Below are 18,496 nucleotides of genomic sequence, written 5' to 3'. Positions count from 1 at the left end.
CACTCTGTTTCAGGTTTTCATTAAGGATATCTCTGTACTTTGCTCCGTTCATTGTTCCCTCAACCCTGACCAGTCCCTGCTGCTGAAAAGCACCCCCACAGCATGATGCTGCCATCAGCGTGCTTCACCGTTGGGATAGTATAGGGCAGGTGATGAGCGGTGCCTGGTTTCCTCCAGACATGACGCTTAGAATTGAGGCCAAACAGTTAAATCTTGGTTTCATCAGACCACAGAATCTTGTTTCTCACAGTCTGAAAGTCCTTTAGGGGCTTTTTTGCAAACTCCAAGCGGGATTTCATGTGTCTTTCACTGAGGAGAGGCTTCCGTCTGGCCACTCTGCCATAAACCCCAGATCGGTAGAGCGTTGCAGTGATGGTTGTCCTTCTGGAAGTTTCTCCCATCTCCACACAGGATCTCTGGAGCTCAGCCAGAGTGACCATCGGGTTCTTGGTCACCTCTCTTACCATGGCCCTTGCCCCCCGATTGCTCAGTTTGGCCGGGCGGCCAGCTCTAGGAAGAGTCCTGGTTGTTCCAAACTTTTTCCATTTAAGAATTATGGTGGCCACTGTGTTCTTGGGAACCTTCAATGCAGCAGAGATTTTTTTTGTAGGCTTCCCCAGATCTGTGCCTCGACACAATCCTGTCTCTGAGCTCTGCAGGCAGTTCCTTCGACCTCATGGCTTTGTTTTTGCTCTGATGTGCATTGTCAGCTGTGAGACCTTATATAGACAGGTGTGTGCCTTTCCAAATCATGTCCAAATAATTGAATTTACCACAGGTGGACTCCATTCAAGGTGTAGAAACATCTCAAAGATGATCAAGAGAAATAGGAGGCACCTGAGCTAAATTTCAAGTGTCATAGCAAAGGGTATGAATACTTATGTCAATGTGATATTTCAGTGTTTTCTTTTTAATAAATTTGCAAAACTTTCTAAAATCCTGTTTTCTCTTTGTCATTATGGGGTATTGAGTGTAGATTGATGAGGAAAAAAATGAATATAAACGATTTCAGCATAAGGCTGCAACATAACAAAATGTGAAAAAAGTGAAGGGGTCTGAATACTTTCTGAATGCACTGTATGTCCCTTAATTATGGAGTTCAATTTGTATGAACGACTGTCAAATTTCACTATCTTTCCATATGCATACATCTTCCTAATACAATACTCTAATTTGTATTTCATTTGGAAAGGCCATTTAGGGAATAGTAATGCACCAGAGTATGTTGTTAAAATGCTTTTCCTGCACCAATGACCATGATTAATTAGGTGTGCATGGAAAGGAAAATGGTCAATTTCCTTTCCTGATATTTCAAATCATCAATAGTTTGTTTGTTTTAGAGGAATGAAAAGTTTTTACCATTAATGTTGGCAGTTATTTATCATATACTGTATTGAAATAGGATTTTCCAAATAATGAGATCGTAGAAAGTAAAACAAGAAAAAGACATAAAAAGACATGTAAGACATAAAACTGTGGAAAGGATGGGATGCACCCCCCACCCATTTCTTTGAATTGTATTGAATTGATCTCTCTTTGTCTTTGAATTTCTTTGAATTTATTTGGCTTTGAATTGCCAGTGGAAGGAAAATTTCCATCTTTTTAATTTGGACCACAATAAAGAATATGAAGATATAGAATATAAAATGTCAGAGCTCGGTCCGTGATTTTAGTAATTTTTCTGTATGGAGTTAAAGGCTGTCAGTCGGCCATCTTTGGTCAGATGCCAAAAAAAAAAAAATCTTCTGCATATGTCTACCCTCATGTATTGTCTTTGTGCCATGTTTGAAGAAAATCGGTCCATGCATATCTGAAAAATGGATGTGGAAACGTTTAAATAACAAAATGGCCGCCAGTCGGTGAATTAGAATTACCCTTTAGAACCCTTTGGAACCCTTTAGAATCTGCATCTTTACCCGATTCAAAACCCAATCGGCTTGTTCCTGACAACTACCCAACTCATCCATCAGGTTCTGTCATAATCCTTCGATTACTTTTGAGATATCGTGCTATATTTCATTTTTGGCCCCATCTCTCAATGGCAAAGAATCACTTACAAATTTCTCATACCCGGATCTTTGGATCTTCACCAAAATTGAATCAATTCGTCCTTGTCACACACCCAACTCATCCACCAAGTTGTGTCCGAATCTGTCGATAACTTTTTGACATATCGTACTATATATTGTTATTGGCCCGATCACTCAGTGGGGAAGAATCATTTATAAAGTTATTCACCAAAATTAGAACCCTTTACAACTACCCTTTAAAATTATAATTTAGAATTACCCTTTAAAATCACCCTTTATAACCCTTTATAATCTAGACGTGGTGGGTTAGAAGGTTCTTCTTATTCATTTTTGACGGATGGATAGAAGGAAGGACATAGCCAAATAATGAAGTGGCTTCACTGCTAAAATAAAAAAGAAAAGAAAAATAAGTCCAGTGTTTCCTCTGTACAATCTGTATCCATTCATTTTTGTAACTACGTTACATAATTCAACAAACCATTTCATATTTTATTGGAAATAAGTATCAATCAATTAATTTCTTAGAAAGTGCTTTTTTCATTTCATTCTCAAATGTCAAAGTGCTTTACAAAGATACATGAGCCAAGCTAGATAGGCAAGTGCTAAGAAAGAGTCATTCCCCCACTTCCCCCCATCCAGACCCCTGATCTTTATTACCCCCATTAAACCTTGCTAAGAAACCCTCTTACTTCAATCCTCTCTTTACTTTCCTGTTTGTTTGTCCCCTTGTCGGTTGTGCCAAAATTGTTGACCCACGACCACACTTCAGTTAAACCTTGCTCTTCCATGAGCCTTGCCCTTGTAAAGAAAAAAGTGCTTTATGAGATATTTAAAACAAAACAAAATCATATCTTCGCTCAAAATACAGTCCGAAAGCTATTGTTGTCACATTTTCAAGAAAATAGATGTTACACAATAATGTCAGAATGCTGCAACTATCATCATGTGGGATGAAAGGATGGCCTCGCCTCTAACCTGTTTACACACATTCGCCTGTAAGCTGTTAAGCCTGGGTTTGAATCCTGATCCAGCTATAAACTGTTACCCCGGTGTTTCACAGGCAGGGCGATTCATCAATATGTGTGCCGTCCCTCAGATGAACGTTAAAATGGCGTCCCGTCTACCAGCATTCACTGATGGAGGTTAAAGATCCCACGGTATCCATCATGAAGAGTAGGCGAACTGTCATAGAAAAAAAGAAAAAAGAAAAAAGAAAAAGAAAGAAAGAAAAGAGTTGAAGAAATGCCTGCTCTAACCAGCAGAGGGCACTACATCATCAGCACATGGAGCCACACCCTCAGCCAATGATATGCTTGGTGTGGGCTTAACGGTTTCGGTGGCTGGAATGAGATCTTTTTGGTCTTGAGTTCAAGCCCCTGTAATACCGTTGAATTAACACCAAGTGGGTTGACTCGGCCTGTCATCCTTCCGAGGTCAGCAAAATGAGTACCAGCCTGGTAAGGATGCACTGCATCAGCAGCACAGCTGCATTCCCAGAAAAATGATCGGCTGCATACGAATCAACAGAGTCAATGACGCTACTCAACAGCCTTGTGCCACATACAAACATAAAAATAATATCATGTTAAGAAATAACATTTGCTTCCGGTCTTTCAGAAGCTGGACATAAATTGAAATACATAATTATTTCATCCTCTTGTTACAGGTGAAAGGCAAAAAAGGCCTGTTCTTTTCGACCATGCAAGGTAAAAATCCATTAAACATCCACTTATGCATTCCAAGAGTTCATCCCTTGCACAGACATTAAACTTACGCCTCCGAGTTGCTTTCCGCATGGCCTGCACTTCCCCAGCCATTTTCACCGTAACTGCAAATTAAACCGACGCCCGTTTACTCTGTTGTGCTCAAAGGCAAAAACACATGTCTGCTCTTTATATTTATCCATCATCCATGGATAGTGCAGGCTGCTCTTGTTTGATAATGGCATGCACTCATTCCAGGGCCTTTAAACCTCCGACAACGAAGGTGGATGGAGGATATATTTTTACCCGTCTGATTGTTTGTCTGTCTGTCTGATTGTCTGTCTGATTGTTTGTATGTTTGTGCACAGGATATCTCAAAAAGTTCTGGACGGATTCAGACGAGATCTGGTCGACAGATTGGGTGTGTGGCAACGACAAAATGATTAGATTTTGGTGAAGATGCAGATCCAGATCTGGATCTGAGGATGTTTTCAATGATTCTTCACCATTGAGAGATAGGGCTATCTCAAAAAGGTTATGGACGGATTCACACGAGATTTGGTGGAGAGGATGCGTATGTGACAGACAAAATAATTCGATTTTGGTGAAGATGCGGATCCAGATCTGGATCTGAGAATTTCTTAAGTGATTCTTCACCATCAAGAGATAGGGCTATCTGAAAAAGTTCTGGATGGATTCAGACGAGATTTGGTGGAGAGGATGCGTAAGCGACAATGACAAAATTATTAGATTTTGGTGAAGATCCGGATCTAGACCTGGATCTGAGAATGTTTTAAATGATTCTTCACCATTGAGAGATTGGGCTATCTCAAAAAGTTCTGGACAGATTCAGACGAGATTTGGTGGAGAGGTTGCATATGCGACAATGACAAAATGATTCAGTTTTGGTGAAGATCTGGATCTAGATCGGGATCTGAGAATGTTTAAAATGATTCTTCACCATTGAGAGATAGGGCTATCTCAAAAAAGTTCTGGACGGATTCAGACTTGATCTGGTCGACAGATTGGGTGTGTGGCAACGACAAAATGATTAGATTTTGGTGAAGATGCGGATCCAGATCTGGATCTGAGAATGTTTTAAATGATTCTTCACCATTGAGAGTTAGGGCTATCTCAAAAAAGTTATGGACGGATTCAGACGAGATTTGGTGGAGAGGTTGCGTATGCGACAGACAAAATGATTCGATTTTGGTGAAGATGCGGATACAGATCTGGATCTGAGAATTTCTTAAGTGATTCTTCACTATCGAGAGATAGGGCTATCTGAAAAAGTTCTGGACTGATTCAAACGAGATTTGGTGGAGAGGATGCGTAAGTGACAATGACAAAATGATTGCGATTTTGGTGAAGATGCGGATCCAGATCTGGATCTGAGAATTTCTTAAGTGATGCTTCACCATTGAGAGATAGGGTAAAAAATGATAAATGGCACGATATCTCAAAAAAGTTGTGGACGGATTTGGAAAAAAAACAACAACTTGGTGGACAGGTTGGGTGTGCGACCAGGAAGAACTGAATAAATTTTGGTGAAGATTCGAATCTGGATCCGATACTAGAATTTCTTAAGCGATTCTTCACCATTGAGAATGAACGAATGAATGAATGATCGTTTTAAGGCCATTTTCCCCTGTTAGAGTGGGGGTTAGGCCGAAAAAAATATATTGCTGGTCTCTGGTCAGACCAAAGTTCCAGAATTGATGCGGCGATGCGGTTTTTTTTTCTGGTTTTTTTTTTTTGAAAAGCATGGATTGCACATATAGAGGTGTTTTTTGTGTCCTCATGCCTTGCGGTCCTCCTCATCTGCCGTGGCGCAGTCCAGAGAGAAATTAAAGACAGCCAATGGGACAGGTAGGTCTTTTTGTAAATAATGAACATAAGCTTAAGTTATTTTAAAATGTATTTATTCTGAAAATCATTAAGTTCTTCAAGCATATTATAGACTGCCATATCGTTCTCGAGATCGCCTCGCCGTACCGTCAAACATTCCAATGCGTCGATCGCGTCAACACTGCGCATGCGCAAGTGGTCTAACAGGCTGATGGTCTCCCACGATCTCTTCTCCCAGTCCACCAGATTACCACAGACACTTACAACTTCATGACAAACGAGATAGGATCCAGGCCTAACTAACGAGACCACCCGCAGCTCTCTAGGCCTTCTGGTTGCTTCACACGAACCCGACAAAGAACGTCTTCGTTTCAATAAATGACAATATCCAGCCGATTGGATTCATGACGGCACGGCACACAAAACTACTCATATCTTTGGAACGGCTGGTTCGATTTGGTTAAGTTCTGTTTGGTCAGTTTGGTCGGTCGGTTCTGTTTGGTTCGATTTGGACTTCGGATTTAGACAGGCGCGTGCTGTTGTAGGTACTGTTGGAAAAAAATAAATAATTGTTTACACGCATGGTCAAAATCGATGCGCGTGCTGACCAGAGACCGGAAATATATTTTTTCTCGGCCGTAGCCTTGCGGGCCCCATGACAATCATGGTTTCCTGTTTGAGGCCATGTTTTTATGGCCGGATGCCCTTCCTGACACCAACCCTCAGTCACCTCTTACGATGCGCAGGGATAGGGTGTACCTATTCTAAATCGGGGTATACACCGGGTTCATTTACCCCAGCAAGCTGGTACTCACTTTCCCGACCTCGGAAGGATGACAGGCTGAGTCAACCCCCCCCCCCCCCCCTCCCCTCCCCCTGGCATTAATTCAGCGATCGACCGGGATTCGAGCTCGGGATCCTGGGATCCCAAACCGGCACCCTAACCGCACCATTGAGAGATAGACTAAAAACGATACATAACACGATATCTCAAAAAGTCCGAGATGGATTTGGACAAAACTTAGTGGACAGGTTGGGTGTGTGACAAGGACAAATCTATTTGATTTAGGTGAAGATCTGAATCCGGATCGGATACGATAATTTTTTAATTGTTTAAATGATTCTTCATCATTGAGAGACGGGACCAAAAGCGATATATAGCATGATATCTCGAAAAGTTATGGACGAGTTATGACAAAACTTGGTGGATGAGTTGCTTCGGAGACAAGAACAAGCCGATTAGATTTTGGTTCAGGTTTGAATCTAGATCCGGCCTATCAGAAGGATACAAAACATAAACTGTTGAGCCTGGCGGAGGTGTGCGCTCTACCAGTGCTATTGTAGTTTACACCTGTTCCGTCCCCACAATCTATGTTGCTCATGTTACAGGGTATTGGCACATATTATTTTTCTAAAACCATTCATATCGATATGTTTGTAAATAGGTTAATATAAGTTGGTAAATGCTAATAACGTTTCCTTTTACTACAATGATTAAATCGTTTATAATGGACTCGAGATTTCGATATATATCGGACAGATATAACCAGAGAGAAAGTCATGGGATCATTTATAATCCTGCTAATTACAAACTGCCATGCCATATTCTTACCTCTATTCGTTTATTCGTTCTATTCTTCTAATTCCATTGATGTGATGCATCGTTCTTTATGTAATTATGCTTTATGCAACCCATTGCTGTGAATTATGCAACAACGCAGGATTCATTTTAGAGTTCCAACAGGTACCACGTGATATAACCATTACGTGTTGCACAATTAATAATATAATGTTGCACAATTAATGTTATAATGGAAGAAGGTATAATGAAAGCTGCTACAAGAAAAAAACAAAAACATTTTTGGTAAACAAAGGATTGGGTTTGGAAATGTCCGACATATTATAACGTTTTCTGGTCCCCGCACAAAGAGGAGGGTTTAATGGAATCCATACCTTGTGCAGTGAAACAGATCACCATGAGTTCCTCTGAAACGTCTCCTGATCGACGAATTGGAATCAAAAAGCGACCGATGTTTTCATCGACGACATATTCTTCCTTCGGAATGAAGACCGTGGATTCTGTTGAAGAAAGGAGTCACGTGAGCGTGGTGTGTTATAGGGCAAGAAAAAAACCGAAAAGAAATTACCGAATATCTGTTCCTACAAAAAGTGGTTTATATAGGACCCACCATCGCTGGGATCAAATATCTCGATAACTGTGACCTGCGGATTCTCCAGCACAGCCATGATGGGTTGAGACAGCACTATGCGGAACATTTCGGACCTCTCGAACATGCCATCCGATATTAGATTCACGCTCCAGGATGCCGTCGTCTGCCCCGGGTTGAACTGGACCTGCTTCTGTGGTTTACCCCTGAAGTCTTCTCCGTTTCTGGCCGTACCATCGTGGGTGCTGATACCTGGAGGTTTTTTTAAAAGGTCACCCATATGCCATGGAGAAAGCCAGCTACTCATGTCCCATATTGCTACGGCGACGTTCCATTGACATTACTGCTGATACAACAAAAGTTATTAACATTATTAATGTAACTTTTCATTTACAAAGAGGATCATCTTACTATAATTCACCAAATGTTCGTCTGTCCGTTCAAAGGTACCGCAAAAATGGCTGAACCGATCGCAAGGATATTTTGGGTGGGTAATCCTGGGACACCTGGGAGTAAAATAGGCTATATTGTTTTTCCAATTTTTCCAAGTTTTCCAATTTTCCAGTTTTTCCAAACATGATGGAATAATATTTACCGATATGAACAGTGATGTGGCTTTTATTGAAATTCTACAAATACTGTTTAGATTTTGATGACAATTATGAACCTGCCGCGAATGCGGAAGTGGACAGATGACGGCAATGCGCGGGTTTGATAAATATCCCAATACAACCGTCATTCTATCGTAATGTTTAATCGTTAAACGTTAATCGTGTTAATCGTTTTGTTAAAGTATCAATTGATGATTGGAATTGAGTGAATACAATTACGATTTTGAATTCGTAATTGTGTTCACCCAACCGTACGGAACTTCACATCAGGATTTAAATATTTGTTTATGTCACGAATGTTGTTAAAAGTATATTTTTTATATTAATGTTATTTAATTTGTGATTGGAGTTATGCTGTTTGGAATGATAAAAGAGATATCGAGTTCAAGTGAATGACGGAATGCCATGATGGTTTCTACTTTCTAAACGTGAAATTCGCGGATCGCCATATACACATTCGCCATTGACTGGGTATGGAACAAACGTACCCATTTGTTTACCAACGGGTACGTTTTTCATGGAAGTCCTTCACGAACTTGCTGTCCATGTCTGACGTGCGACTGAAGGTGCTACAGCAATGTGGAATTTATTGGTTTCATGTTTTAGCATTCGCCATTTCTGCATTGTCTGTTTGCTTATGGCCTCCCATCGGTGCGTTGCACCGGGTATCTCACTAGTCTTCAAAATGATTAAATGGGGAAGAGAGAGGTAACTAAGCCATGCAATAACTTGTTACCATGGAAACTATATTTTAGAGTTTGGAGTGTACATCGCCATGTGAGGCAGTTGCAGGAGAAGTACATGGAGTAGAGGAAGAAGTTGTTTCTTGGGTTTGTTGATCTGGAGAAAGCATTAGATCGGGTTTCACGCAAAGTATTGACATGGGCATTGAGGAAGTTAGGAGTGGAGGAATGGTTGATCAGAGTAGTGATGGCAATGTACAAAAGAGCGCGCACAGCTGTAAGGACGAAGGACGGGAACAGTGGTGAGTTTGAGGTGAAGGTGGGAGTGCATCAGGGGTCGGTACTAAGTCCACTACTATTTGTAGCTGTGATGGAGGTGCTGGCTCAGAACGTAAAGGAGGGTTTACCGTGGGAGTTGTTGTATGCAGATGATCTGGTGTTGATTGCGGAAAGTATGGATGGACTGAAGGAAAAGATGAACATGTGGAAGGAATGTATGGAGACAAAAGGTCTGATGGTGAATATCGGAAAGACGAAGGTGATGGCAAGTGGTAAAGCATGTGGTGAGGTGGAAAGAACTGGGAAGTGGCCCTGTGCTATGTGAAGGAAGGGTGTCGGAGTGAACTCCATTCAGTGTACAATGTGCGCTGAGTGAGTTCATCAAAAATGTAGTGGTCTGAGAGGGTCATTAACCAGTGTGGCAGCTACATTCAAATGTAAGGTGTGCACAGAGGGAGCTGCAGATGGAGGAAATGTTGAGTTGGATCTTGGAGACGGCGTGAAGCTGGAAGGTGTGAAAACATTTTGCTACCTCGGAGACATGCTGAATGGAGAAGGTGGATCATACTCGGCAACGGTTGCTCGAGTGAGATGTGCATGGAAAAGAAGTTTCGGGAATTGAGTGGCGTGCTGATGATGAGGGGAGTGTCGTTGAAGCTGAAGGGAAAGGTGTATGCTGCATGTGTGAGAAGTGTTATGATTTATGGGAGCGAGACATGGGTAATGAACGTAGAGCAGCAACGAAGGTTGGAAAGGGTGGAAATGCGAATGGTTCGACGGATGTGCAGAGTATCGTTGAGAGAGAGGAAGACAAATGATGAATTGCGAAAGATGATGGGAATAGAGCCTGTGATTGATGCTGTGAAGAGGAACAGGTTGAGATGGTTTGGTCATGTGTTGAGGAAGGATGAAAGTGACTGGTTGAGAAGAGTGATGGAAATGAATGTAGAAGGAAGTAGAAGACGGGGAAGACCGAGAAAGACTTGGCTAAAGATGGTGGAAGAAGAAATGCGGGCAAGGGGGTTAACAAGGAGAGATGCAGAAAATAGGGCAAAATGGAGAAGATTGTCATGGGGACCGCAAGGCTAACCCCCGCTCTAGCAGGGAAAATGGCCTTTAAAATGCATGTTGTTGTTGTATCTCCATGATGTTTCATTTTGGCTCCATTACATCATACATATATCTTTAAGGGGTCCAAATTGCCCCCTTCTCAAGTTGCATTGGAATTAGGAAAGTCCTTCAAGAGTCAAAGTTACCCCCATTAGCCCTTAAATGAAGATAATCGTGAAAGTGATTTTTTAAATAGTTTATCTCCAAAATAAATACAAATCTTTGCAAGGTACCAAAGGCCACCTTCAATGTACTCATTCCAAATACACATAAAGATGTTTATCCTCATTCTCACCAGTGTTCTAAATTGTCCCTCCTCCGACCTTGCCTCCCTCCAAGCCGCCCCTCTTCGTCCACCCTTCCCCCCTTTACCCCGTCCCCTAACACTCCCTCGGCCACATCTCTTTCTCACACAAAGAATCTCAGATTCCTTCCGAGTCTGGCCTTCTGGCTATTTGGTGTCACATTCTATGGCTAAGCACATCACATGCACCGTGGAAGATGGCTGCAACATGTTCTACGCCTGAAATCACCTTAATCTACCTTACACTGGAAAACCAATGGTCAGCAAGATAATCCGTTGTATTTAAACTCAAAACCAACGTACAGGAAAATGTCTACCGATCATGATTACCAAAATGTCTTTATCTGAACGAAAACCTGCCTACTACTGCTACCACTACTACTTCTACTACCAATTTTACGACTACCACTTCTACTCCGACTACTACTACTACTACCACCACCAATTCTACTACTACTACTACTACCAATTTTACTACGACCACTTCTACTCCGACTACTACTACCACCAATTCTATTACTACTACTACTACTACTACTACTACTACTACTACCACCACCAATTCTACTACTACCAACAATTTTACTACTACCACTTCTACGACCATCAATTCTACTATTACAAGTACTACTACTACTACTACTACTACGACTACTACTACTACTACTACTACTACTACAACTACTACTAATAATAATACTGCTACCAATTTTACTACTACCACTACTACTACTAGTACTTCTACTTCCACTTATATTATTACTACCACTACTATTACTATTAGTGCTACTAGTATTTTTTCCTTCTACTACAACAACAACAACAACTACTACTACTACTACTACCACTACTACTACTACTACTACTACTACTACTACTACTACTACTACTACGACTACTACTTCTACTACTACTACTACTACTACTACTACTACTTTAACGGCCCCAAATATTACCACTTTCTTGTGGAGTAGGCCGGATAACGTTTTCCGATCAGGTGTTTCACCTGCCTGCTGGGCAGGCCCAACACGTTCGTTCAACTAAAAGTGGCAGGAATTTACAATTTATTGAGGATGCCGGCGATAACTCGCCTGTGCTTTGCAAAAGACACAGTGGTATCTTTAACACCCACCAACCACCAATGCTGGTAGTCAGTCCTCCCACGTGACGTCCTTCCCAATGGATGATACACACCCAGATGCCTCATCCTGCATGTGAACCACCAGGGTGAGAGTTTATACCTGGGTCGATATTCGAACCCAGGTTAGACAGCTCAGAAGCGAGTGTGTATACCTACCTCTAAGGTATTGACCAAGTGCATCAACTCTTATCATAAACTTGACCAAGGACTTCAAATCAGAAGCTTGGTCTGAATGAATGCAGTGAGATTTCAAGAACTTCCAATGAGTCACATGACACAATACTGGGGCTATCCAATGGGTCACATGACACAATATCGGGGCTATCCAATGGGTCACATGACAATACCGGGACTAGCCAATGGGTCACATGACAATACCGGGGCTATCCAATGGGTCACATGACAATATCGGGGCTGTCCAATGGGTCACATGACAATACCGGGGCCATCCAATGGGTCTCATGACAATACCGGGGCTATCCAATGGGTCACATGACACAATACAGGGGCTATCCAATGGGTCACATGACACAATACAGAGGCTATCCAATGGGTCACATGACACAATACCGGGGCTATCCAATGGGTCACATGACACAATACCGGGGCTATCCTTTGGGTCACATGACACAATACCGGGGCTATCCTTTGGGTCACATGACAATACCGAGGCTATATAATGGGTCACATGACAATACCGGGGCTATCTAATGGGGCACATGACAATACCAGGGCTATCTAATGGGGCACATGACAATACCAGGGCTATCCAATGGGTGACATGACAATACCGGGGCTATCTAATGGGGCACATGACAATACCAGGGCTATCTAATGGGGCACATGACAATACCAGGGCTATCTAATGGGGCACATGACAATACCAGGGCTATCCAATGGGTCACATGACAATACCGGGGCTATCTAATGGGGCACATGACAATACCAGGGCTATCTAATGGGGCACATGACAATACCAGGGCTATCCTTTGGGTCACATGACAATACCAGGGCTATCCTTTGGGTCACATGACAATACCAGGGCTATCTAATGGGGCACATGACAATACCAGGGCTATCTAATGGGGCACATGACAATACCAGGGCTATCCTTTGGGTCACATGACAATACGGGGGCTATCAAATGGGGCACATGACAATACTAGGGCTATCCAATGGGTCACATGACAATACCGGGGCTATCCAATGGGTCACATGACAATACCAGGCCAGCCAATGGGTCACATGACAATACTAGGGCTATCCAATGGGTCACATGACATTACTGGGGCTATCCAATGTGTTACATGACAATACCGGGGCTATCCAATGGGTCACATGACAATACCGGGGCTATCCAATGGGTCACATGACAATACCGGGGCTATCCAATGGGTCACATGAAAATACCGGGGTTATCCAATGGGTTACATGACAATACCGGGGCTATCCAATGGGTCACATGACACAATAGCCAGCAAATGAGAACTTCCAAGAATGTCTCTTGTTTGGCCTCTAATTGCACACAAGAAACGGGAAGACACCAAAGCAGTTATTCGACTGTCAGACACAATGCAGACATTTCCAGGTATGTGCCTCTTAATGAGCAGGCCGAGTAAAAAGTGCAATTACAAAAAGAGTTCAATTACCGGGAGGTGTGTGTGCAAGGGTCCCATAAAATAAGAGTAGTGTTCATCCATTATCATTTATTAATGATCGTTATCCCAAAAGTGACCCGGGTTCTTTGAACATCGTCTTTCTTTTTCTCTCTTTCATTCTCCAAGCAATTGCCATTCGACATTTCATCGAAACTGCGGACAAAAGCTTTTGGACCAATAATCGGGGCCAGTATAGCACCCCCGAACAAACAACCCCCCCCCCCCCCCCCGAAATCCACCCCTCGCTGTCGTTACACCCAAACCCTTTGAACTATGACCTTTTATTTTGCCAAGTACAGTAATGTTGTACTATCAGTGGAGTCAAATCGACGAATTGTCTGACTTTCCCCTCTTTTCCCCACGACACACACAAGTTCTGCTTGAACACAAATAAAACTTTGATTTTGATGTAATACGCATTTTATGAACAATCAGAAAGTGTATGTGTGTGTCTATGTGTGTGTGTGTGAGTGTGTGTATGTGTGTGTGTGTGTATGTGTGTGTCTTTGTGTATGTGTGTGTGTGCGTGTGTGTGTGTGTGTATATGTGTGTGTGTGTGTGTGTGTGTGTGTGTGTGTGTGTGTGTGTGTGTGTGTGTGTGTGTGTGTGTATGTATCTTATTATGTATGTGTGTGTGTGTGTGTGTGTATGTGTATGTGTGTGTGTGTATATGTATGTGTGTGTGTGTGTGTCTATGTGTATGTGTATGTATGTGTGTGTGTGGGTGTGTGTGTGTGTGTCTATGTGTATGTGTGTATGTATGTGTGTATGTGTGTGTGTCTTATTATGTATGTGTGTGTATGTGTCTGTGCGTGTGTGTGTGTGTGTCTGTGTGTGTGTGTGTGTGTGTGTGTGTGTCTATGTGTATGTGTGTATGTATGTGTGTGTGTGTGTGTGTGTATCTTATTATGTGTGTGTGTGTGTGTGTGTGTGTGTGTGTGTGTGTGTGTGTGTGTGTGTGTGTGTGTGTGTGTGTGTGTGTGTGTGTGTGTGTGTGTGTGTGTGTGTGTGAATAAAAGAGAGAGATAGAATTGTGAGGAACAGAAATGAACAAACGAGATGTGTGTGATGATTGACATTTCTTTTGGTGGAAAATCCACGATACTGTTTCTCATATATTTATATGTTTATTCTTTGTTGATGTGATTTTAATATGTTTGTTAAACTACATTTATATGATATTTTATGTTTGTTCAACTACATTTCAAAGCATGAAAACCACAAACTATAATTAATTGTACAGTAACGGCTAGATGTTACAAGTTAAAAGAAACTAAATAATTAATTACATGTAAAACCTCAAATATAGTGTTGCGGATATGAGGATTGTATTTTTTTTATTGCGTTGTATTGTGGTAAATTTCTGTGTAACATTGTTTGATTCTGGCCCCTCCTGCCTCCATTGTTGTGAAAAGGTCAAAGGGCGTCCCGGTAGTTCATTCCATAAAGCATCCATTGAAGGACACTATAATACCCTTGTTCAGTAGTTTATATCCTTATTATGTGTTTTAGGGTAAGGCCTTGTCTTCCATTAGAATGACACTCCATTGCACCAAGTGAAAAAGATAGATTCCCTTCATCCTTCATTCCCATTCCCAAAACCTCCATTTCCCCTTTCGTCAATTGCCATTCGCATTGCCAACTACAATTGCCGCCATTGAACATGTGCTTGGGTTGGGGAAGAAAGGCGTGCCCGCCCGTCGTCATCAAGGGCGGAGCCAGAGGGTCGCGCGACCAACCAGGGCCGAGGTGAGCACACCGATGGGCGTGTCCTGAAGGCCGGCGGCTTAATCGCCGGAGGCGCTATAAAAGCGCACGCGCAAGAGTGACCAGGGCTGAGCTGGGTTGTCAGAGCTGAGCTGCGTGGTGAGGTGCAAAGAAAAGAGCTGCAAAGAGAGCTGAGCTGCGTGGTGAGGTGCAAAGAAAAGAGCTGGGTCGTCAGAGGAGAGCTGAGTAAAAGGGTCCAAGAGAGAGCTGGGTTGTGAGGTCAAAGAGAGAGAAGGGAGATCATCCAGCAGCGATTCTTGCTCAAAGGAGATCATCCAGGGAAGCACAAAGCCTGCTATTCGTCGCCTTGCTCGCCAGCAGCAGCGTCCACAGCAGCAACAACACTCAACAGCCGCTTGGGGCCTGGACGGCAGTTTGCAGCAGGGCTGCGAAGGAACGGCGGCTGCCCAACGCGCCGATCGTGCTGCAGGACCCGTTGGAGCTCCCTCTCCCTCAAAACATCCACCTGCGATTCCTATCATCATTCCCCGTGTGAGTCGTCTTCGTTTGTTCTGTCCTGGGTATTAATTAAGTCTGTTTAGATAAGCTAGCGATTTTCACTGTGTCTCTAAAAAGCTTCTGTATATTATTTTCTTATCTTTCCTTCTCCTTGGTTTTTTTGAGCCTGTACATAGTAAATAAATTTAGTAGTATTTTCAAACCTTTTTGCCTTCGTCTTCTTATTCCTTTTCTTCACATCCGTCGTCTTTGTCTTTTCCCTCATTGAATAGCTGTGGCGCGATACGGCCAACGTCGGGTGAATCGGGTGAATCGGGGAAACTGTTAGGCCGCGGTGCTTCCGCTCGGCAAACAACATCCTTAACTGCGGACCGTAACAATTGGTGTCAGGAGTGTCGGATTCGGACCTGGGACTAAATTCATTTCGCCCAAATTTTGGACACAATTGTACAATTGGCGTAACAATTGGTGTCTGGGTGTGGAATTCGGGGCCCGAACCAAATTTTTAAAACATTTAAAAAAAAAATTTGGTCAAAATTTGGAGCGGCCGAAATTTGTTTTGTTAAAGAAAAACCCGAATTTTGAAATCGCGCCATGGCTGGTCAAGGCAATCGGATGCAGGTGGGTGAGCTAGAGGAGGGGTTAGGAGTAACCCAGGATCAGAGGGACGAAGTAGAGGAGAACATTGGCAATGTGGTTGAGGAGGTTTCAGGCGCACAAAATGGAGCCATCGCGCACGTGGTTGTAGCGGCACCAAATTTTGCCGCGCCCGTGACCGTAGCAGCACCAAATTGCGCTGCGCACGTGGTCGCGGCAGCCGAGCCAGAGATACCAGGGTACATGCGATTTTTTATGGACCAATTAATGGCAAAAATAGACGAATGTGGGGAGATCACGGATCGCAGGATGGGCGAAATGAGGGCCGATAGGGAGGAAAGGGAGCAGAGGGACAGAGACCGCGAGTTGGGCGAAAGGGTCCCAGGGGTGCACGACGAGGTAACGTGGGTCGAGAAGCACTGGTTGAACGAAGTTGAGAAAAGCACGGGTAACTGGACCGGGGTAGAAATCGCGACACGGGGTTTGGAGCAGCCGGCGACCGCTGAGGTAGAGGAGGGTGTTTTATTAAAGCCAGCGGTCGTCGAGGTGAATAAAGAAAAAGCAGTGCTGGGAATTAAAATTGAAGAGATGACGGAGGTAGCCCGGGAATTGCAGGGAGAAATGGAAAATGTGCAAGGCCTGTGCTCAACTCATAATGGTGTGCTCACTAACCAAATAAAGAGTTTGCAGGTGCGCGTGGAGAAGGGAATCCCCCAGGTGAGTCGTGCTGTGTATTGTGCGGGGAGATTTTGTAAGAGGATGTTTGGCGACAAAAGAATTTTCGCGCACTTGGGATCGAGGAAGCATCCGGGCGTTGGTGAAGGGTCCAGTGTGAGTAAAAATGGCATGCGTGTGAGGAAAAAGTGTGCGTCAAAGGGTGAGCGTGTTACGAAGCGCGAGTGTGATACCGAGTGCGAGCGAGAATGCACGTCGGGGTGTACGGGGTGTGACACAGGGAGTGAGAGCAATACGGAGTGTACGTGCGAGGGTGAGTGTGACACGGAGAGTAAGGTGGTGGTGGAACGTGTGCGAGGAAGCACACCTGGGTTGGTGGTACCACGAGTGTGGGAGAGCCCATCTGAGCGCGTTAGTGGGTGGATGCAAGAGTGCACGCCCATGGTGAGTGTTACGGAGGACGTAACGGAGGAGAGGTGTGGACCGAGGTGTGCGCAAGAGGTGTGGTGTGTAACAGGGAGTGTGTTGGTGGAATGGACGGACGGCGTTGGAATGCCGGGTTTTGTGAGTGTCAAAAGGGTCGCGTGTGCGTGTGGGCATGCGAGTAAAGCATCGACGTTGGACGGGTTAGCGTTTAAGGCGACGGATAGCCGATGCGAGCACACGGTGCGCGGTGTACTTTGTTGGATGCGAGGCCCGGCGCGGATCGATGCTGCGTCGCTTCTCTTCGAAGCGTCGTTGCCGATTCGGGCTTGGCCCCGCCCTGCACGGTCGAGTCCGGGCCTTGGCGGGCGAGGCGACCGGTCCGGTTCAAGGGCGAGTGGGAGGAAGCGGCACGGTGCCCCCTCGCGGGGACGGGGTTCCGATCGGGCGAGCCTCGGTCATCGGGCCCGGGATCGCAAGGTGCCGCGCCGAGATGATGCGTGGAATCTCGGCCCGACCAAACCACCTCCCTTGAACCGAAAGCTGGACGGATTCAACCTGCAGGCGACCAAACCACCCGAATTCATTGCTCGGCTTTACGAAGCCAAGTTTAATGATGTCATGACGCACCGAGGCTAGGATATAGCGGACTGTGATGATGATAATAGTGATAGTGGTTTTGATCCGAAATTTAGAAAAGTGAATAGAATTGGCAGTAATTGGCAAATTTTTGATTGGTTGGAAATTGGACGAGCAAAATTTATAGTAAGAGATGCCCCATGTGATGGGATGGCCAATCCACCATCCCTCACAGCGGGGGCAAAGGAGCACTAGAGTTATGGGGTTTATGGCAGTGAAAACTAGCCCGGGTGGGTTTGGATAATGTGTAGGGCCCTAGAGATTGACATTAGGTAACGTTAAGGTTAGGTAGTGACAAGGATACCTGTAGTGGGGACGTAGGTAGTTTAGTGTGGATGATAATGACGTGGGAGCGCAATAGTTTAAAGGGGCGACGGGGAAGCGCAAGTTTCAGAGGGGAG

General features: G+C 44.0%; 1 protein-coding gene across 3 annotated transcripts in view; it reads right to left on the bottom strand.

Moving 5' to 3' along the window:
- Positions 1 to 18,496, bottom strand: part of LOC137437640 (FRAS1-related extracellular matrix protein 2-like) — a 176,624-nt gene that overhangs the window by 94,790 nt on the left and 63,338 nt on the right. For all 3 annotated transcript variants that reach the window (XR_010986565.2, XM_068132114.2, XM_068132115.2), the window contains exons 4-5: positions 7,771 to 8,001; positions 7,535 to 7,660 (exon numbers count right to left, since the gene is read on the bottom strand). Coding sequence is in view for 2 of the 3 variants with exons in the window: in XM_068132114.2 (XP_067988215.2) it covers positions 7,535 to 7,660; positions 7,771 to 8,001 (357 nt within the window). In the remaining variant the exon portion in view is untranslated. The remainder of the gene's footprint in view (positions 1 to 7,534; positions 7,661 to 7,770; positions 8,002 to 18,496) is intronic.

This window comes from Myxine glutinosa, chromosome 12 (genome assembly GCF_964187855.1).
Source record: "Myxine glutinosa chromosome 12, kmMyxGlut1.1, whole genome shotgun sequence".
NCBI classification, from domain to species: domain Eukaryota; kingdom Metazoa; phylum Chordata; class Myxini; order Myxiniformes; family Myxinidae; genus Myxine; species Myxine glutinosa.
Note: the sequence above shows the minus strand (reverse complement) of the source record. Positions and strands in the feature narration are given on the sequence as shown.